General features: G+C 47.0%; 6 protein-coding genes across 6 annotated transcripts; 3 read left to right on the top strand and 3 right to left on the bottom strand.

Annotated features, from left to right (window-relative positions):
* Positions 1-519: 519 nt before the first annotated feature.
* Positions 520-2,198, top strand: N7458_004483 (putative FAD dependent oxidoreductase; the record flags this gene model as incomplete). The annotated part of the gene is made up of 5 exons (XM_056907865.1): positions 520-648; positions 699-829; positions 889-1,162; positions 1,216-1,362; positions 1,419-2,198. The coding sequence occupies 5 exons, from the start codon at positions 520-522 to the stop codon at positions 2,196-2,198; spliced, it is 1,461 nt and encodes a 486-aa protein (XP_056766483.1).
* A 746-nt stretch (positions 2,199-2,944) lies between these two features.
* Positions 2,945-5,169, top strand: N7458_004482 (uncharacterized protein; the record flags this gene model as incomplete). The annotated part of the gene is made up of 12 exons (XM_056907864.1): positions 2,945-3,122; positions 3,177-3,234; positions 3,295-3,433; positions 3,489-3,567; positions 3,624-3,810; positions 3,871-4,167; positions 4,218-4,262; positions 4,312-4,415; positions 4,482-4,537; positions 4,597-4,712; positions 4,770-5,000; positions 5,076-5,169. The coding sequence occupies 12 exons, from the start codon at positions 2,945-2,947 to the stop codon at positions 5,167-5,169; spliced, it is 1,584 nt and encodes a 527-aa protein (XP_056766482.1).
* Positions 5,170-11,455: 6,286 nt separating this feature from the next.
* N7458_004481 (uncharacterized protein) lies at positions 11,456-12,708 on the top strand (the record flags this gene model as incomplete). Its single annotated transcript, XM_056907863.1, has 7 exons — positions 11,456-11,611; positions 11,682-11,821; positions 11,875-12,013; positions 12,092-12,196; positions 12,262-12,422; positions 12,482-12,606; positions 12,680-12,708. The coding sequence occupies 7 exons, from the start codon at positions 11,456-11,458 to the stop codon at positions 12,706-12,708; spliced, it is 855 nt and encodes a 284-aa protein (XP_056766481.1).
* A 2,027-nt stretch (positions 12,709-14,735) lies between these two features.
* N7458_004480 (uncharacterized protein) lies at positions 14,736-15,776 on the bottom strand (the record flags this gene model as incomplete). The annotated part of the gene is made up of 1 exon (XM_056907862.1): positions 14,736-15,776. One exon carries the CDS (start codon positions 15,774-15,776, stop codon positions 14,736-14,738), a length of 1,041 nt encoding a protein of 346 aa, XP_056766480.1.
* Positions 15,777-17,377: 1,601 nt separating this feature from the next.
* On the bottom strand, positions 17,378-17,785 carry N7458_004479 (uncharacterized protein; the record flags this gene model as incomplete). Its single annotated transcript, XM_056907861.1, has 1 exon — positions 17,378-17,785. One exon carries the CDS (start codon positions 17,783-17,785, stop codon positions 17,378-17,380), a length of 408 nt encoding a protein of 135 aa, XP_056766479.1.
* Positions 17,786-19,855: 2,070 nt separating this feature from the next.
* On the bottom strand, positions 19,856-20,792 carry N7458_004478 (uncharacterized protein; the record flags this gene model as incomplete). Its single annotated transcript, XM_056907860.1, has 2 exons — positions 19,856-20,393; positions 20,653-20,792. 2 exons carry the CDS (start codon positions 20,790-20,792, stop codon positions 19,856-19,858), a joined length of 678 nt encoding a protein of 225 aa, XP_056766478.1.
* Positions 20,793-21,139: the final 347 nt, after the last annotated feature.

Genomic DNA, 21,139 nt, shown 5'->3' with positions numbered 1-21,139 from the left:
AGCGGACGCATCACGCCTTCCCTGCAACTCAGTTTATGGAGTGGCCGAGATGGAACAACTCGGATCAGGATTCGTTTTAGATGATGCATATTGTTGCCTCCTCGGGGCTTTTGAATATTTACCCCTCACTTGAATCCAATAGAATGATACTGCTCCTCCTGACTGACATGATCTAGTGCCAATCTATGGCTAGAATGCCCCGCATCACTAGGAGTAGGCAAGGTTCCTATCGCCTCATCCACGACGAAAATCACGCTGATCGTATGTTACCGATTTCTAATCTCTAATAATAATGCCGATTCATCCGATAGATAAGGCCCGGCTAATTTTCGCTGTGCTCTGTCTGCGTCGTAGTCTGGATGGCGAAATTCCAAGCCATGAATGCTTCATTGTGGACATTAGTCGAGCTATTTCAAAACTCAGGGTGGGGAGTAGGACTTTTGATAATGTAACCTTAAAGCTGAATTTAATAAAGTCCGAGTTCTCTTCTTCATTTACTACTCAGACTTTGACAAAATCATGGCCGACGGCACCATTAGACGCGTTGCGGTCATTGGAGCCGGTATTAGTGGCGTGGTGAGCGCTGGCCATCTTCTCGCAGCTGGATTAGAGGTCACGGTATTTGAAAGAAACCAAGCCGCGGGAGGGGTATGGCAAGTCTTCACTGTCATTCCTCAAAAGCTATCTCTAACATCCAGAACAGGCTGCATGACAAGCGAGTGCCTGTTGAGCTTCATTATCCTTGCGTCAAGCCGGGAGATGTGGCGAGACACGGAAGAGACGAGCGAGATGAAAAAGAGATGCAGAGATTGATACATGCCCCACCGGGGTAAGCCTAGCTTATCGCAGTCTTCTTTATACGAAATCATCTGACTCATAATCTCCTAGGCCGTGTTACGATGGCCTCGTCAATAACGTTCCGACTTCGTTGCTAAGAACCAAACTCAACGCATGGCCACTCGGAACACCCCCGTATGTCAAGCACCATGTTCTGAAGGACTACATTCAAGATACATCCAAGCAAGCTGGAGTTCATAATGCGACAATCTACGGCGCTCTAGTCACCAAGACCTATAAGAAAGGCTCACAGTGGCATGTGCATTGGAACTCATTGCATGAGGACTCTACATCAACGACCTTGGTTGAACGTGAAAATGAGGGGGTAGGTATCTTAAATAGAAAAGATTTGAGAAGAACTGCTAACAATTTATGTAGATATTTGATGCCATTGTAGTTGCTTCTGGTCATTATCACACGCCCTTCATTCCAGACATCATTGGGCTGGCTGAAGCCAAGAATAATTGGCCGTCGAGAATTTTTCACTCCAAATCATTCCGGAATTCAAATGGATTCGAGGGCAAGGTGAGTAATAATCTATTGGGTATATCTCACATAATTTTAACTAATTCAATTCCAAGAATGTACTTCTCATTGGAGGAGGTGTGTCATCTACAGACATAGCTCGAGAGATAAGCCCTGTCGCACACAAGATATATCAGAGTACGAGGAATGGCACCTTTGATATTCCGGAGACAGCCCTCCCTAGCAATGCAACTCGCATTGGAGAAGTCGCATCATTCGAAATTACCTCTCCGCAGACGAACTCGGAGCTGCTCCCTCTTATCGTACGCTTGAAGTCTGGCCAAACTCTGGATCATATCGACACAATTATTCTTTGCACGGGCTACCAGATGGTTCTTCCATTTCTTCCGGACTATAACACGAACGAACTTAGCGAAACAGCCATTGTGACCAATGGCCAGCAGTTCCACAATCTGCACCAAGACATATTTTACATTCCCGACCCAACCCTCGCTTTTGTGGGCGTCTCTTTCTACACAGCTACGTTCACGCTTTTCGAATTCCAAGCAATTGGTGTTGCGGAATTCTTCTCTCGGACTGCTCAACTTCCTTCTGTTGAGAGCATGCGAGCAGAATATCAAAATCGAATTGAACAGAAAGGACAAGGGAGAATCTTTCATTCGCTCAAAGGCGAGGAAGAAGCATATGTCAGGCAGATCATCGAATGGGTGAATAGTGGTCGGGAAAAACAGGGATTGCCTTTGATTCAAGGTCATACTGGCTCATGGTTAGAGGAAAGGAAAGCTTATGCCGAGAGGCTTGCTCTGTTTCTCCAAGGTGCCATACCATTCGGAAACATTGCCGAACCACTGCCAGTAGTAAAGGTCTCAGCATGAGTTTTATCTTGAGATATAATACTCCCAGCTTACTTTTGAATTCAATTGTCATCAGAAGTCTTCCTATTGCAGTGTTGAATTATAGCACGAGTTGACGCCTACAGGGCATCTCGTCTGGGCATAATATCTTAAATTCGTAATTCTACATTCTTAAATCAATTGTCAACCACCGAAATTCGTACTGGATCCAATAGGTTGACGCTGAATATATCAGGATACTTTGGTTTACCACAAACTGGGTGCTACGGTATGGATTTAGAGTGGGGTAAGTAAGTGTGACCTGGACGCATCATTCGAGTACTCGATGACGAGCTCCGTAGTGCAGGCGATAGTGATTATCCTGGGTAATTCTCCGCACAGATATCAGGCACGGAGGTTTTCCGTCGGAGTTCTTTCTTCATACTCGCAGAAATTGCGTAAATAAGATCTGCAGCAAATTGAGTACAGGTGTGACACTAACTCCGCCTATCAAGCCAATAGTGAGATAACCCGACACATATTATCGCTCCACCACGTTTTACCAATTAACACATAAAGCCATGAAATCACGCGATGGCGTCCAATGCACTGGGCACGTTGAGTGTCGGCATCTTACAAAGGTACAGAGAGCAGAATACTGTGGAAACTGCGGCAAGCAGCCCTCCGCTTGATTAAGCGGGAGGCTTTCCCACACTTCCTTATAAGAATTTTCCCGGGGACTTTTAATTTATCGATTTTCCGTGGAAACCTAGAATCTTTCCAACCCCATGATGGCAGTTGAATCTCAAGCAAACGAAGCGGTGATCCCTTCCTCGGTACCGAAAGTTCAGGAGGCACCGAAGCGCAGGTGGACCAGCTACATCTGGGATACCTTCGATAAGTCACCGGAGGAACGTCGACTGCTTTTCAAGTTAGATACTGCTATTTTGACCTTTGCGTCTCTGGGTAAGTTAAAACTGCGCCTTTATAGTAGATCTATGGCTTACATCATATGATCAGGTTATTTCATCAAATATCTGGATCAAATCAACATCAATAATGCTTTTGTGTCTGGGATGTGCGTCACAAATTACGGCATTCTTTACTCGGACTTTCTCTAATAGTTTCTGTGATACAGGAAGGAAGACTTGGGGCTATATGGCAACCAGCTAAACTACATGCAAACATGTTGGACAGTTGGATATGTTATCGGAGAGATTCCAAGCAACATCCTGTTGACAAAAGTCAGACCAAGATACTGGATACCAGCTGCAGAGGTAGGCCATCTTCTGAAATGCATGCTCGAGGATCTCGTTAACTAAAATTTCTCAGCTGCTATGGACAGTTCTTACTTTTTCATTGTCAAGGTGCAATACTGCCACTCAATTCTATGTTTTGAGGTTCTTCATTGGTAAGCATGCCACTCTAAGTCAGTGTGCCTTGGAACGCTAATTTTGGAGCTCGAAGGTCTTGCGGAAAGTACTTTTTACCCGGGAATGCAATACATTATCGGCTCATGGTATCGACGAGATGAGCTTGCCAAGAGATCATGCATCTTCCACACTAGCAGTGGTATTGCTAGTATGTTCTCTGGCTATCTCATGGATGCCGTATACCATCTTGGAGGTAGAGGGGGCTTCAAAGGTTGGCAATGGTATGCAAAATACGTCTCACTTCCATTAAAATGGACCATAACACTGATATTTATTGTCAGGCTGTTCGTGATTGACGGCGTGATTTCTCTTCCTGTTGCAATTAGTGGGTTTTTCCTGCTGCCTGATGTTCCGGAAATTTCCAACCCATGGTATCTTAGCAAGGAGGTTTGTTGGTCCTACTACAACGTTTCACAAATTATCGAGCACCCTTTGACCCTTATCGAATTACAGGAAGTCGCCTTAGCTCAAAAGCGAATGAAGCTTGAGGGTCGACAGGATAGAGGCCCTTTCACGAAAGCGAAACTAAAGAAGATATTTTCTTCTTGGCACATATATCTCTTGACGTTGTTATATGTGTTCGTGTTTAAAGCCCGGTTTCTGCCGACTTGGCTAACACCTACTCTAGACTTTTCAACAATGGGGCTGCCGGTGCCCAGCCCGTCTTCCAACAGTATGTGAAATACAGAGCCTGTAGAATTTCTCTCTAACTTGTGTGGCAGATTTCTCAAACACTCGACAAACCCAAAATACTCCGTTGGTCAGATCAACGCATATCCGACAACAACCAATGCAGTCCAAGTTGTGACAACACTGGCTTATGCTTGTAAGTTGAAAAAAAAAAAAGAATTTTGGTGCCATCAAACAGTAGGCGTATACTCATCTCGTACAGGGTCTTCAGACACATTCTTGAATGGTCGTCGCTGGCCCCCAATCATATTTGGCGGCGTGAGTTCTCCTGTTATTTCATATCCGTAACGATCCGTCTTTATTGACAAATCTTATAGGTTGTCAATATCATAAGTTATGTCTCCCTAGCGGTGTGGGAAATACCGATTGGATGGAAATGGACCTGTTATATTATTTCTGGGGCAGGCTTTGGTCTCAGCGGGCTGTGCATGGCGTAAGGCAATTCTTCTTACCATGTTACCCCAATAGTGATTCTGACTGTCAAAAACAGCTGGGCCCACGAGATTTGCTCTGAAGATAATGAGGAACGAGCGCTTGTGATTGCCAGTATGAACGAGATGGCATATGTCTTGCAAGCTTGGCTCCCACTCATTGTGTGGCAACAAGTCGACGCACCGGAATATCGAAAGGGATTTATTACAGTGTCTTGCATATCTCTCGCTTTGATCGTCACAACATTTGTTATCCGAAGCCTTGATCACAAGGGAAGAAGGTCGAGAGGGTATGTTATTGGATTTAACCAGAGCCTCTTTAATAAAATCCCCAATGGCCTTTATTGTCTAACGTCTTTCTCTAGGGCCCTGAACATCCACGGGCAAGAAGCAGGAGACAGCCTCTCCGACTCCATATCTGTTACTCCCGTTGACACGCAGCAACCTCGAAAGGTCTGAGTTGTATGGTTGAGTGTCTTGGAATGCTCCGTTAGACATATATCCATTGTCTCGTCTTTTCCCCAAATTTTCAGAAGAAGAAGAACCACGTTGACCATTGTCCCAAACCTGTATATACGTATACGTACAGAGACAGTCAAATTCTGTAATTTACAGATAGAACAATCCCATCTTTGCCTACCCGAGCCATTCAAAGCTATCTATATGAGAGCCAAGCCACGAGGCGTCAAAGAAATCGGGGTCAAAGGCAAGTAGAGGATCGCCGTTATTATCATCCAAGAAAGCCATCTCCGAGGACCCGAGAGGATGTTCGGCATCCGAAAATAAACTTTGTCTCTGTGAGATGGATACTCCAATCGTGTCTGCAACGCAAGTCAATGGTTATGGTGCTAAAGGTCAATGCCCGAACTGACCTCTTTTGATGATTTGGGCGACACGAGTGTTCAAGCAATGAAGGATTTCCATAGCTCGTTCCACTGACCCCATCTGCGGTTTGAAATGGTCAAAGATTGCCATGCAACGAAGCCAAGAGTTATTCAACGCTGATTCCGCAAAAAGATCCCCTTCAAAGGGGCATAAACGAGTAATAGATATGACAATAGCGCAAATGAATGCATCTAAGGCAATTAGGCTCTGTGTGGTTGCTTTTGAAGTGAGATTACTCACAATGGAACTCGCGCCATCTTGGGAATGTAGATCCGCTTTCAAGTATACCTGACATGTGCTCGACGAGTTGGTGAACTGTTTCAATGCACAAGGAACAGCAACCACGAGCCGTATTTTCTTCGAGTGTCATCCGCATCTCAGCTGTGTCACCCTGCTTTTTCAGTCTACCCCGAGCGGTAGCAGCGGACAAAAGTAAAGGTCTCAAAACGAGCACTCGAATGTACAAAAATCTAAGAAGGTATCAGTGGTTTTATTTCAAGGAGAATGGATTGACTCGGTGGTACCTGCAACGAAATACATAGCCCTGCCACTTGATTGAATTGTCCAAGGTGTGCCAACTCTCCTGTTCGCTGCAATCTTGACGCAAATATCCAGGAAGCTTTGCAGAAAGATCATCGAGTGCTTCGTTCAGGGACATAATCTGCCCAAGTTGTTTTCTTGGCCACCACTGAGCAACATTAGGCTCGGATCGACGATCGGTGTGCGAAGGATGGTAAACATCTTTGAGAGCAAGGTCAAGAATATCAAATAGTTCAATTGAATGAACAAAAAAGTCCAGGGGCGTGGTGTCAATTTCCTGTTTCTCGACCTGGCTCGTACGAACGGATGGATTTGATTCCTCAATAGCTCTCGGAATCACACCGGGCAGATTGAATAACAGAGAAAGAAGACTAATGCGGCAAGTCAGCTAGAGTGATCTCGAAATTCGTCAACTGAATAAATGAGAAGAAACAGACCGGTCAATGATGACACAGCTATACCACACCCTACGTCGCATCTCCTTTTCTATTTGGAACGTAAACTCCTGACTTGGATGCTCCAAGTCTAGCCCCAAGTACTGCGCATATCTGATGGCCGAACCGATCACACCCCAGCATCTGCTGGCATATTTGGTCGATTGAAGATAAAGTCCAGTGAGTAGAAGCAATTGCACAATTTCCAGCGATGGTGAATCGACAGTATCTGTTGAATAATACTCCCTTGACTTGTAATAGAAATGTTCTGCAGCTTCTGCTTGGTTGCCGCTTTGGCAGCTAAGGGCAAAGACGATTTGCAGGATAGCTTTTTGAATTTGGCCGTCTTTGCCAAGGCCACCGTTCGGGAGCTCGACATTCGGAATCCAAAGAGACTGGTAAATAGATTCAGTCGTTGGTCTATGTAGCAGGGGAAATATCGGGTGTATATATGTCCAGAAGTTGAGCATTAGTGCATCGGCTGTTTGGCGAGTCGGTAAGGAAAAAATGCCAGATGTATGGCTTGGCAGACCTTTATCAAGGACCAAGGAATCGCCATTTGTATCTGCCTGCGGGAGTTTCTGATCAATCATTTCACCCATTCCAATCTTATGTGCAATTGAGTAAAGCAGAGCCGTAATAGAAGATCCTCCATTCAAGCACGGAATTCCTTTTGGTGAAGGTACCATAATCATCGCATCGACTCTATCAAGAGAACTCTCTGTCAAGGCAAATGGAAGTTCTTGTCCACTGAGTAAGCCACCCTTTTGAGGGCATTCAACGTAGGGAAAGGCCCTCTGACTGTCTCTAGGAGTACCTGATGATAGCCAAAAATTAACCCTAAGCTTGTAATGACATTGGAACATTTTCTTTAGCAGAAATACTCCGTACCTTGAGCTTCAAGATCGAATGATATTATATCACCTCGGTTGGGATATACCGTTGATTTCTGGGACTCTAACTGTAGAATTCTGTCTTCAAGGTGAGCGATATACCTGTGATGTATTAATTAGCGTGTAGAATAGGACTCGGTAACGAAACTCCTATACCTCTGTGTTTTCAGTGTATCTTTCTCGTAGACACAGCATTGGTTTTCTCCCTTGCTTGCACACCTAGAACAATATGGCCGTCTGCCATCACATCGACTTTTGCTTTGGCGACATGCATTACAGGCTAGCCTTGTCTTTCGACGTCTAGGAGAAGTCCCGGTAGAATAAGTTTCACTCTGGTCTGTCCTTTCTGCATGCAGTATGTCGGGCGGATTGAGATGTTCGTGCACGAAACGGAATTTTGACATCGTTCAGACACGTTCCGTTTGGGGACTTGCCCTTGAAAGCAACCGAAATCACGTAGAAATTTAGCGACCGAAGAGTCAACGGAACCGAGATGAGTTCTGGCCTTCTACTTCTAATTATTGCGGGGGCTATTGCACCCGCCTGGCAGTCGGAAGGTTCGCCACAACAGCTCCCGAGTGCGGGGAGAGCGGCATCGGCATCTTGGATGTTGTCTTTACTTGCCCCATCCGATTTAGTGTCCCCTAATTTTTTCAGCTTCAAGACTCAATATTGCACGGGAAGTGAAAGAGGTGCTTTGGCTGAGTGGCTCATGTCTCCCCAGGACTGATGCGTCGCAAAGGATCTTCACTAGGGCCCATAGCACTAAATTTACCAAATTCCTCGCGAGGAAACAGGATTGTGCGAATATCCTGGACTCCTGTATGCATGCAAACGACTTCTGACCCTGAATTACTTTTGGCCCTACATAGTAGACGGACTCAACGGAGCACAATTTCAGCCAATTTCAGCCAATTTCCCCAAGGTCTAAAACTTGACTTTCTAGTGTGATTTAGTAATTAGCCAATGCAAAATTCATATTCAGTATCAAGGGACAGTTCATATTCGATATCAAGGAATTATGCCACAACATCAGATCAACATACGAAAAGGACTGTTCATTCTGATAATCCAGGGCAGTTCTGCGCTTCCCTTTTCCACCCACTACGGTCTCACTTGGCCCTCCTGTAACCCTTTCAATCGTTGTCTCCAAGAGGAAGGGCATGGGTCCGCAATTCTTCAAACTGCAGTCGAGCCTTTATCTTCATCAAGTGCCTTTCGGGCAAATCGATTGCCAAGCGGGAATTGCATCGAAAATCCGAGAGACGCCAAAGTCTGCGCAAGAAGAACATACCAACCTCCGATAGCGGTTATGAAGAAAAGCACCTCAGATGCCTGCGGTATCTAATCAGCAAACTCTTATTATCGAGTAGGTGGGATGTCAATGAACTGTGCAATCTGAAGGTTATGGGCAGAGAGCAAATGCTCAGATGCCAATCTCTAATACGCTGCAGCGAGAAGAAAGAAGCCGGTTGCCGCAGTCAGGAAAATGATGAAAAATGCAACATTGGTTCGAGTGGAACAATTGTGAATAGTGCATTCAGCACACCCATCATGACTATGAAAAATGCTGCTTCCATATCGATCAGCAAACGCTTAGAAACGCTCAGTCAGAAACATACCGATACTAGACTGAAAACTTGAAGACTCCATTCCCTGCAGTGTATCTGAACCAGTGGATGAAAGTACCCCGGCTGCATTATAAAACGGCTGTGTCGTTCCTGCAAGAGCAAGAGCAAACCCGCCTATAATGACTTTTATCAGCGGGCAGCTTGCGGCTGATATCATTCATCAGTGAATTTACCATATGACAAAAACTACGCATGAGAAGGTGTTCCCCAGCAAAAACTCCAAAACACTGCTGATGATAAGCATCGGGCCAGTTACGAACATGGAAACGGCCCTGATACATTATAAGAAATCAGCGTTTTGTGATGGCCCCGAGAAGAAAGTCTTACGTGAATGCCTCCGGTTTTCCACCTGGGCCCGCCCATCCCATCAGAATGTAGGAAAAGGGCGTTACACCCATCACAAAGCCAAGTAGGCCACTATAGGTGAAGAACTAGCCCTTTTTCGAGTGGCAACCTTGGGAAGAGACTCGACGTACATCGGCGTTGGGTTTCCAAAGGTGCGACGGAGCTCCCCCCTCGACTGCGTTTTGTGGAGAGAAATAGAGCTTTTCAAAGAGTCCCGGAGAAACATAACTACTTCCTGTAGTTTGCAGGCGTTTCGGTTCCTTCATGAATGCAAGGTCTTTTTGATCAACCCCAAGAACGCCGATGTCGTCGTATTCTGCTTCACCGGTCATAGTGTTAAGTTAGTTGTCAGTGAGAAGTTCACTAAAATTTCAGATGAAATAATTTTTGACTAAAACGCGTAGACTTGGAGAGCCTATAGCCAGCTATCGGGGGTGCTGGCCTGTCCACGTTTGCACGTTGAGCAAATTTATACACATATCTAATTGCAAGGCCTGGACTGTTCACTCCATGAATCTGGCCTGATACTGTGTACATGCTCAATCCGGATACGCTTCCGATCCTTCGGAAGCTTCCTTATGCGTCGGAACGTGGCTCTCGACTCTATTCCATGATCTCGACGTTCTCTAGACACTGAAAGTCTAAAGATCTAACAGGGTTACCTGGCCCCGCGGGATTAGAACCTATTCGCCAATAGACACTCACGGCAAAATTGGACGCAAACTACTTTGGCTTTTCTGGATCGGATAACTTCCATCGTGATTTCCGCAATAAGCTCCGCGGCTTGGCACGGGGAGATACGGTATTGCCAGAATGGGAGCCAAAGGTGGAGCTGGGGAACCCCGCATCGTTGGTTTATCCATATTGATTATGCGGGGTTATGCTTGGGGGTCCCCTGTCATTGGCTCTGAACGGGGGATTTCGGATTTCCCTTGAGAGCATTAATAATTCCATGCATAGCATGATGGCTATGGGACTAAGAAGATGTGGGAAATTGACGTACTATCTGAGGCAATATAAGAGGCTGCCTGGCGGCTTTAACGAAATCGAGTTATCACATTATCAACGTCAGTCAGGCAAGAAAATATGCTCAGAGAAATTCCACTGGCAAGAGAGCCACAGGTCAACGGGGCTATGGCACTCCATATATTCGTTATTATTGGTCTTGGATATGGGATACTATCGACGCTCTTTAATCTCTTTTTGCACCCCCTACGGAAAATTCCAGGTCCGTTTTGGGCACGTTGCTCGAATCTTTGGGGTCGCTATCAGAATCTTTACGGACAGAAAGCACACAGTATTCATGCCGCTCATAAGGCATATGGTGAGCTCACATCTAAGTCGCCGTATGATGGATCTAACTTTGATTAGGACCGGTTGTGCGGATTGCCCCTAACACCCTGTCTTTCTCGAATCCATCTGTCGTACGTGATATCTATATGTCAAAGCTATTCGTCAAGGAGGAAAGCTTTTATGTGAGCAACTTCCTTGAGCTTTCTACTATAGAACCATTGTGGCATAAAGTGCTAACAACATCCGCAGAGAGCCAAAAGAATTTTTCATGAAAACCATCTACTGAGCTTTCGGCATGATTTACACCTTCCCATTAACTCTAACTCTTACATTATCTCTCTGCTGTGCGGCTGATTATTAGCATCAGGGATCCGGAAGCACATCATCAACGACGAAAACTCCTTTCTCGTGGGTTTTCGCAAGCATCCCTTCTTGAATTCGAGCCTGTTATCATATCTAAAATCGATACACTCCTCCAGCGGTGGTCAACGATGGCATCAAAGAATTCAACGATTGACGTTTATCCATGGGTACATATGCTCGGTTTTGACATCATATGTAATATTAAGAGTTCCACATTGTTTGTATTTTGTTGTTTCACGGCAAGCTAACCTTCATGATTTTCCAGACAACCTGATGTTCGGCATCGATCCTGGAACTCTCATATCAGGCAAGGAACACACGGTCATGCCATGGCTTCGAGCATGGCGTCCCACATACATATATGTCTGTGACCTACACCTACCAAAGGTCTACTACTACAGAAGCAATATTGACTATTTCGTTCCAGAAAGAACTCATCCCCTCGCTTGAAAGTTATGGACCCTATGTCCCCGGTAAAATAGGGAACGATTTCCGGGATGTACAGAAATGGAAGATGGTGAGCTGGGTATTACTCTGGTGAACACTAGCATCATAGCTAATGTATTCGTCGGTATTCAACGATCAAGTTCGCGGTTGAGATAGTGAAATCTTGCCGTGAGAATGGGACTGATACGCCGTTTCTCAGCAAAGTACTAAACAGCCAAGATGGGTTTCTTGGTCGCGCTCTCACTGACTCCGAACTTGCAGAGGAATGCATGGGCGGAATGTATGTTCTCTCCATCTGCATTACAAAACTAAGCCATGAATTAACAGAAATAGGTTTGGAGGAAGCGGAACAACAGCCACGACCTTTATCTATCTACTATGGGCTGTCCTACGACGACCGGACATCGGTCAGAAGTTGCAGAACGAATTAAAGACGGCTTTCCCTGGAGGTGATAAAACTCCAGATTCTGTGGTACGTCGTGGAGCACTCATTACTGCAAATATGTTCTAATCCAAGAGAAAGACATGCAACAAGTTGCCATATCTGCAGGCTGTATTGAACGAGACATTTCGTCTTTATCCTGCCACAATTGCGATCCTTCCAAGAACAGCTCTCGTGGAAACCACACTGGACGGTATCCATATCCCTCGTGGTGTAAGAGAATTCCCAAGGATAGTATAATAAGTTAGGAGGAAACGGTCTAGCTGATGAATTTACAGACAACTGTTGCAACGCAAAATTTGACCATCCATCGCGACCCAAAGACCTTCGACAACCCGGATAACTTTGATCCAGAACGATGGTTAAAAAATGGCCACGATAAGCTAAAGGAAGCTCTGACCCCATTCTCTGTTGGTCCACGCAAATGCATTGGCTCGAAGTAAGTGAATCAAACTATGCTAAGATAAATTGTTTGCTTAGTTGCTGATAATATACCAGTCTTGCTGAGATGGAACTTCGATTACTGGTTGCATTATTCTTCCTTCGGTTTGAAGCCTCTATTGATAGCTCCATGAACGATTCCGGAATGTTTATGTACGATACCTTCAACATGTCTCCGGTCGGTAAGAAACTTTTGGTATCGCTGGGAGCAAGAAAATAAGGATCGAGATCTATTCGCTGGAATTCACATGATAGCGAAAATTTATGAAAGCTTCATGGTTTAACGAGTTGTGCAAAATCAGATTTGAGCTCCTTTTCACCCTTTCTGCAGCTTATATGTCATTCCTTTCCAAGTATTAACTCCCTCGGACCCTCCTTGATCAAGGTACACGTAGGCAGTGAACGGGTGATCCGTCATGTTACCCGTGGATGAGTGGCGGAAATGACTGTTACCTATCATGAGATTAAAGAGTCATACTGGTACTATTTTGGAATTTAATCTCCACCAAACTCCTAGTGGGTCTGTAATATCTTCCCCTGTTCCTAATTAAGTGCTCAGTCACATCCGCCCGATCAGGGATGACCTGCATACGAAGTATACGGAGTTCTCCGGAGATAAGTGACCGGGCGTTATGTGACTTTATTTTTTTGGCGTCATGGGCCTCTACAAATTGACCATGGAGAGTCAGGCTCAATCTCGTCAGTCAACGGAGAACCCCAGAAGCCTCTTGTGCTTTACCGACCAATTGCTCTGCTTCCTGTCGCTGCATTCGAGCATTGACCTCAGTGAGAAAAATCAAAGCATGCGGGGAAAGATAGAATTCTGAATTCCGAGTCTCATGCTCTCGATCAACAGTCTGTGTGCGTAGTCAAACAGCACGCTAATGCACGGAATAATTGTACCAACACTCGCAAGAGCAGTCGGTCATTCTGCTCAGAACTCCCATTATGTGTTTCTCGGCACTTGACTGCTCTAACGGAATACCAAAGCATGCGTCGTATACAGGCTGGGTGTAGTACTCACAGCTTACTCCATCCTTCGTAGAGATTCAGGCTTGCGGGGGAGGGAGCTTGGGGCAGCTACTTGGGCCGGGATAAGCTCCGGAGAACGAGCAAAAAGGGGCCTGGTCTACATATCAGAGGACGGCGGGGGTTGGTTTTGAAATTGCATTTCCGTTAATGTCGATCATGGGCTGGCCTGCCTCAAAGACCCATCGCCCCATTTAGCGTGTGATTCGGCTTTGTCGAGTGGAGACTGGCAAGAGTCGAGAGACTCGAGACTCGGTCAGGCCCCTGGTGGTTTTCCCGTGCGAGGCGCTGGTTGGTGGATACTATGCGTTGTACTGAGGATCAGGAGTAGGGGAGCCCGTCTGAATACTAAAATGATCTCAAGTGCATAAGAGGAGTTCATATGTTTACCACGAAGTGCACCTAGAAACTTGTCGCCTTCGCTTACATGGAGAGTCCGTATTCAGTGAGACAGGGCCGGCACCCTCCACTGGTGGGATGCGTGCCATTTTGAGAAGTCCGAGGACTGAAAAGGATGAGAATTTATTTGAGATCCCCGCTCGCTCTCACGTGGAATCTGGAAAGTAGGGGTCCATTGAGAACGACTCGTGAGCTAGCAAGTTAATAACTTAGTGGTAAGGTACAGGTTGCACCAAGGATCCGCTCCGTGCGCTTTACCGCGCGCGTATCCAGGCCTTCACACATGCACGAAATCACGCCAAATGAAATGGGATGCGATCAACAATTCTGATGCTCGGGGGCGCTATGAATGCAAATCAAACTGGTAATCTGTGGATCAAAATTCACACTAGACAAGGGTACAGGTACATAAGGGGCAACAGTTCTTCCCGAGGTATAGGGGTGCCTCCAGGAAATGTAAATGGAAGAAAATTGCAAGGAAACTCTCAAGTCCAACCAATCCAACACCAATGAAAATCGGACATATCCCAATTTTTAGTCTCGATGAAATGATCTTCGAATACAAAATCGCAAGCGAAATTTCCCACCGTGAGAAGTATTGGATGTTTTGGCTCCACCTTTACACGTTTCCATCTAGCGGACCCATATACCCGAGGACATACGCCTCGGACCCGGGCTCAGGAGCAGTTTGGGCTTGGTTGCCGATGGCTAGAGTACTAGCTGTGCTGTCTAGAAGGACTAACAGAGGAGTATTCCGGATCTTGTGACAGGCGAGGGGGCGGAGAGGGTCTCCTCTCATTTTCTGGTTTTTCTTCACATTCCGCAAAATGCCTAGAATAGATGCTCGTCAGTAGACGGGACGAGGATTGTTTGCACAATAAGTTCAAGAGACATTACTAACTTTGCCATATTTTCCCACCGAGTATAGCGACGAGAGCACCATCTGCAGACGTGCTTGCGAATCCCACGGTGAACCTAGCCAAAACTCATCAGCTCCAATCTTTTCGACTATAGATAAGGCACCACTCACGGTATCGATATGTCCCCGGAGATCTGCGTTTCTTCCGAATGATTTGCTACATTCTTCACAAGGGATGGCTCGGTGAAAAGTGGGGTCATGCTTCTTCTTCTGGTGGGCGACACAATTCGAGCGCCTGGTAAAGTAGAAGCCGCACACAGGGCAGTTGCATCCCTTCTCCACGGACGGCTTCCTGCCTCGCTTGGTTGTCTTGGAAGCTTCGGCTGTACTCTCGCTGGCGGATAACCCTTGAGAGCGAGAAACAATGGGTATGTTTTTAATGTGATCCTCGCTGGTCGGTCTGCATGCGCTGCTCTGGTTTGCAAGTGGGATTGGGGCATTGGAGGTCCTAGATTGCGGTATGGCCTGTGACTGAAAAGGAGTATTTGGCTCCATATAGATTCCATGATCCCACGGGTTCTCCATTGTCCGATCTGCTGCTGCAGGTATGGACTGTATCGGCGTCGGTGGTGCTGAGATTGTTGGTGTATTAGCCCAGGGGCCTGTCATTTGGTGTATTTGCCCCAGATATGCACCTTGGCCAGCACCAACCTCCATCGCAGGATCATAACTGTGGGTCATGCTCATGGACTGGGCTCCGTAGAAACCGAGCGAGGATTGTGGAGCATTCGGGTGGCCGTTGTATAGTTCGTAGCATGGCCTGCCGCAGAAATCGTCGGCCTCTAACGGGAGGTTATAGATGTTCTCGACCGACATGAGGTTATTCGACATGGTAGGATTCACAGGAAATGGTACTTGATTGGAGTACCTCGTCATAGGATCATAGGAAGATTCAAGCCCGCAGTCCGAAATACCGAGCCCAACATTTGCTCGGAATACTCTTCCATGGGATGATGTTGTTGATACTGGTGACGAGTAACCAAGCTCCGGCATGGGAGAAGCCATAGTGTCTTGTTGATGAAAAGACTAATACTAGAATAGAACGATGGCACGCGAGGAAGACCGACTATGATAGATAGCCTTCGAAAAGACCAAAGCCAACCAAATAAAGTCTGCTATCCTGAGGGATCAAGACGGATGGCAGCAGTGCCAAGTATAAATAAGGAGTTGTAAGTCAACAGCTATCGCTGTTGGTGACGAGTAGATGCATACATGAAAGGTGGCTGAGGGGTGAAGAACGAGCACAGGGTCATTGGGAGACAAATCTTGGTGCCGCATTGAGACCGTCGGCATGAAGAAACAGTTGACTTGAATCCTAGGCAAGGCAGATTTCCAAGGAGAAAAGGACGGGGGGTGATAAGTGACCTGCCAATGCGGTGGAAACATCAAGTGGGGGGTGGTTGTGCCCCAGGCCGCAGAGACCAGTCTACATTGCCCCAGATATTTAGCGCTAAATCCATAGTAGCGATCAAATAGTGTCCACTTCTTTAACTTCAAAAAAATACGTGAGATATGTTTTTGGTAGCTTACCTCCGTGTTTGGGCCCGTCGGAGCACTCCACTGCTCTCCTCCGGATGCTGAGCAGGGCACGGTAGAGACACAGGACGCCACGACGGATACTCCCGTGGATTGAAGATAATATTCGCAAATAAAGTAATTAGAGTATGTCGGGTCAGGATGGCTCTGTGAATAATACCCTTCAGCTACAGAAGACTCAAAAGCCGTGACATCCTACAAGGGTTGATGCCTATACAACGGCGCCTGTAGCCTGGAATCTTGGAAAAGGCTAACCATTCATTTAGTCGCCGCTGGAATGGTGCGTCCAACAGCTTGGGCTACCATGCATGTAGACTGGCCAAACAGGAATGACATTCAAATCCGGTGTTGTGGCTCCTGGCTTAAAAAGGTGCATGGGTGTGTGAAAATGATTGCTCGCCTCAAGTATACTCAGACGCGTCTCTCTCACAGGAGCGAATTTGGGGGCTCGTGGTACAGGCCCATGCCCAGGTCATCAGGATGTAAGGGATATTGATCTAAAATCTATCTTTGTGAGTCATGTTGCCGCATGCACGAGGATCTGGGCCACTCGTTCCTCATGGACTATGTTGTATGTCCAAATTCGGTATGTGTATTCTATAGTGAAGTCCCACGGGTATTCATTGCCCACTGTCGAATCAAGCCTACCATTTTCCTGTAGGCAACGCTTCGCTATTCTCAAATCCGCCTCGCAAACAGCCCTAGCATTTATCTACAAGACAAAATGAAACACCAAGAGGGAAAAGAGGAAAAAAATCAACTTCCAAAATGAGATAGCCCCAGCCAACGCCCCCTCGACACTTAGTCTCCTATCTATGGGGGTTGTCCTGGGTACCTCAAATCATGCAAGATGTCAGAGTGGCTGCCACTAATCTACACTTGGCCTCAACTCACGAACAAGCGCCAGCCAGGTCCGTGAAGGGGGCAGTGCGTGGATTTAAGAGCTTGGAGCTAAGGACTCTCCCCTGGCCCCCAACCCTTAGATAAATGAACCTCTTTCCCGTTTTTTCTTTTCGCCTGCAACATAAAGAACCAGCAGCGAAGATGCCTTGCAGAGCCATCGAGATGGTTCAACTCCGTTCCCGCGCGGAAAGTCCAGTCTTTACGCGCTCCACCTGCTCTCGAAGTTGATCCACAGCGCTCAGAATCTCCGCAAGCTGTGCCTTTTCGGCCCGCACCAGGCTAGGTTCGCGTGAATCATGCAGGTCAACGCTGATTTGTCGAAGGTTAGGATCCATTCGACGGGTTTCAGTGATAGAGGAGTGCAGTGGGTCTTGGCATCTGGAGACACTAGGTTCGCCGCCAAAAGTACCATGATGTCGTGCCGTAGAGACCGGGGGTAGGCGGGTGGTCGGCCGATGGAGGTGTCGTCGAGTAGATTCATAAGCTAAAATCATCATCACGAAGGGCAGGTGGGTTGCCCGAAGTAGCATGATGCGCACACGACGAACGGACCCCGCAGATAGGAAGAGTCGCATAGGGCGGATGCAAAGGAGGGGAATTAGATTCTGCGCCTGTGTTAGCTCGCAAGATATTCTAGAACATAGACAGAACTTCCGTTCCGCAAATCGCTTGAAACTGTAGCCAAGGGAGTGTGGGCGCTGACTGACCAGGGGCGGCATGAAATACGTCAGACGCCGGGAATTACTGCTCTCCAGGACATAGATGGACAATCTAGGAAAATTTACCGTCAGTTGAGGCCTTGCTTTCCCTTCATAGAGTGATCCCTCATGTTCCTGGAAGGAAGTTTACTAACTGGAATAGGTATTCCTCACGGGCGTGCCGCATCACCTAGAAGATTGGCCCCAAAAAGGATCAGTAACCAATCCAATATGGGGCAAACCAACAAGACTAAACTCACCCCTTCTAAGCTCATACTCATCAAACTAATCAGCGAAGAGAGGAGCAAAATGTTGGTCATGGCAACGAAAATCATCCTGGAAACCTTTTGGTTAGCATGTTGATGAGGGGAGGCCCACGCGGATCACTGAAGGGAGCGTGGAAATAACTGCGGGGCTGTATTCGTAGGCAGACGCCGTTACAGACTGCCCTCGCAAAAATAAAATGGAAAAATGATAAAGAAGAGGAGGACCCAGCGACTGCAGGTCGGCGTCAGTTCGCGCGAGGCGAAACGTGATCGATCGCGCATGCGACATTCTTCCTCTTGCTGTTCTGGGCGCAGTCTCATAATCAACTAGGAACTCACATCAAGCCATAGCCGAAGATCGGGGAGATCTAAACCATACTAGCGCGTCAGTCAACTAAACGCGATAACCAACCATTTCGGCAATCCTCTGCAATGCCAACTCTAGCGCTGCACAACCGCCACTTCTGCATGCCACTTACCTCTGATGCGCTATCCTATCATCCAATCAATTCAGCCACCGTCAGTCACCAGAAAGGCACCACAACGCCAACCCAGGCAAACTAGAGGAAACCCACTAAACCGAGAGAGCCCGATCTGCCTCACACGATTAGCCCAAGACTTTCATCGCCGGGAGCTGATAGTTCACCGCCATACCCGAAGAACACCTTGACAAGCATCCACGACATTTGCTTGAGGGATAAACGGTCACGGGCCAGCATAGTGAACGTGGTGAGGAACCCTGTAGAGATCCACCTCGATGTCAGAACTCCGCTTCAAATTGAGTGAGGCTGTGCTTCTGAGCCACCCCCGTCACCACCTTCCCTTACCAATATACAAAACTATCACGACGGGCAAGAACCGGAAGAATGCTTTTGTCTGAGGTTGTCGCAAGAATATTAGAAGAATCAGCCTTGTGGACCTTTGGCCCCCGGGTAGTGTTCTTGGAACTGAGACTTTACCATCTCTTTCAGCACGGGTATCTGGTCGCACCATTAAAAACTGCTTTGGGTTCGAGGCATCTTTCACAGTGGATTTTGACTTACCAGGCTGCCAAAGTATGAATTCAAGCTCACGAGTGAGCAGATCCTGCGGGTATCCGCTCTTCGTCAGAACCGGAACTTTCCTAGCGTCTACCATCTGGGGGCGGAGATCAGTTTACCTTGGAACTAGAAACAACGCCTCCAGTGACAGAATATCGAATGAAAGATCAAGAATGTAGCCATCGCCCCTGGCTAATCCGACGGTCCCTGTAACATCTCCCGTTAGCCCCCAAAATCTTGACACTCGGAACATTCACGACCTCAAGAAGGTAGAATTCACGACAAGGGGATGAGATCTGGGACGTACTGGTAAGGATGAAAGCAAAGCCGACCCCAATGATTCCTAGATTCCAGAGGCTCCAGAAATCCATCTGGTAGAATAGCATCCCAGCATCGATGAGGCCACTCAGTTCATCATAGGCAAAGGCCACGATCCAGACATCCATGAGGATCTCAAAGAATCCAAGGCCATCTGGTTTGCGCTCGACGAGTACTGAATAGTAAAGCAGTAAGAATGAGATAAAAAAGCCCGCTTCAAACATTTTCCGGTAAACTGGAATTCGCAGTCGCGAATAGGGATCTGCCGTTCTGGACAAACGGGTAAGCATTGGTACCAAATTGCACATGGCTCGGTCAGTGACTCACTTTCTGTTGAAAATTTGCGGTTTCTTGATTGAATGGACTGTGAGAGAATCCCAGAACACGATTTCACCATTCCAAATGTCGTTGACCACGCGTTGAACGACCCGTTGGCTGAGAAATCTCTTGGCGCTGGCAACTGCTGCAACTTCCAACGCGTTCAGACCAAAGAATCGTGAGTATCTTGAGAGATTGCAATCATCTGCATATTCAGTCTGGGTTCTCAGGAAAGCCCGCCGACTCTGATTTTCAGGGTTCTGTTTGCCCAGCTCTGATTGACGACCAGGTGTGGAAGCACCTGACCGCAGAGGAGTGGACTCTGTCGAGCCCCGGGTAAGGCGGGAGATGCCTGTTTCCACTTCACTGGGATTTGTCGACCTGCGCCTGGGGCTCGGAAGCTCCTCCAAGAGGAATTCGATCGTTTCGCGCTGGTTCAGGTGACATAGAAACTGCCAGGCAACAAACTCGCATGCTGCTCCTCGGCTTCCGTTCAGTCCCCAGTCGTCCTCGGCTACGTTTGAGAACTCCCATTTCAGTATCCTGTAGTGAGAATGTTAAGTGTGTTGGAAATCAAACGGCGTGGGGTAGAGTAGCCTTACATCAACGCAATGATGATAAATGGGTTATGGCTGTCTGTTGCAAGAGCATGGACCAGCTGTCTAAGATGATGCCCTCGAGCTCCATACCTCATTTGCTCAAACGAATAGGCCATGTCGCCGACAGCCATACTAATGAAACTGAAGAGGCTGTCAGATGATAAACCAGATGATAAACCGGAATAAGGTTAGGATTCGCTTACTGGGATAGCTTGGGAATCACAACAAACAGGGACTCCTCAGTCTCTATGACGGGAATATCAAAAGAGTCCTGGATATCCAGATCCAGATCGGATGCCATATCCGAATTGGAGGTCTCCTGCGGTCGACCGCTCATGCTCATGGCAGCTCGAGCATAACCCATCTCAAATATGGACTTGTCAGTTTCTGGGTATCAACGGTCCAACTGATCTAAGAGTTGTGAGAGCTTGGGGTTGTTCAAAGAACAAGTGGTAGCCTTCTTGGCAGGACAGTAGTTTATCTCGCTTGGCGATCAGCAGATCCGGATACTGCTGTTCAAGTGCGGTAGGATCGAGACAGAGAACTAACACAGCTCAGAGCACATGATTGAATGTGGAAATTCGGAATGACCAAATCTGACCTCATTTGAAGTCTCTTCCTACCTTTTCTCTTTTTGGGTTTCAATAATATTTCGTAGAAGAAAGTGCTCTTCCCCCTGTCCCAAACAAG

The sequence above is a fragment of the Penicillium daleae genome (genome assembly GCF_028827525.1).
Source record: "Penicillium daleae strain IBT 16125 chromosome Unknown utg000005l_segment0_segment0, whole genome shotgun sequence".
Classification (NCBI taxonomy): Eukaryota; Fungi; Ascomycota; class Eurotiomycetes; order Eurotiales; family Aspergillaceae; genus Penicillium; species Penicillium daleae.
This window is presented reverse-complemented; position numbering and strand designations above follow the sequence as displayed.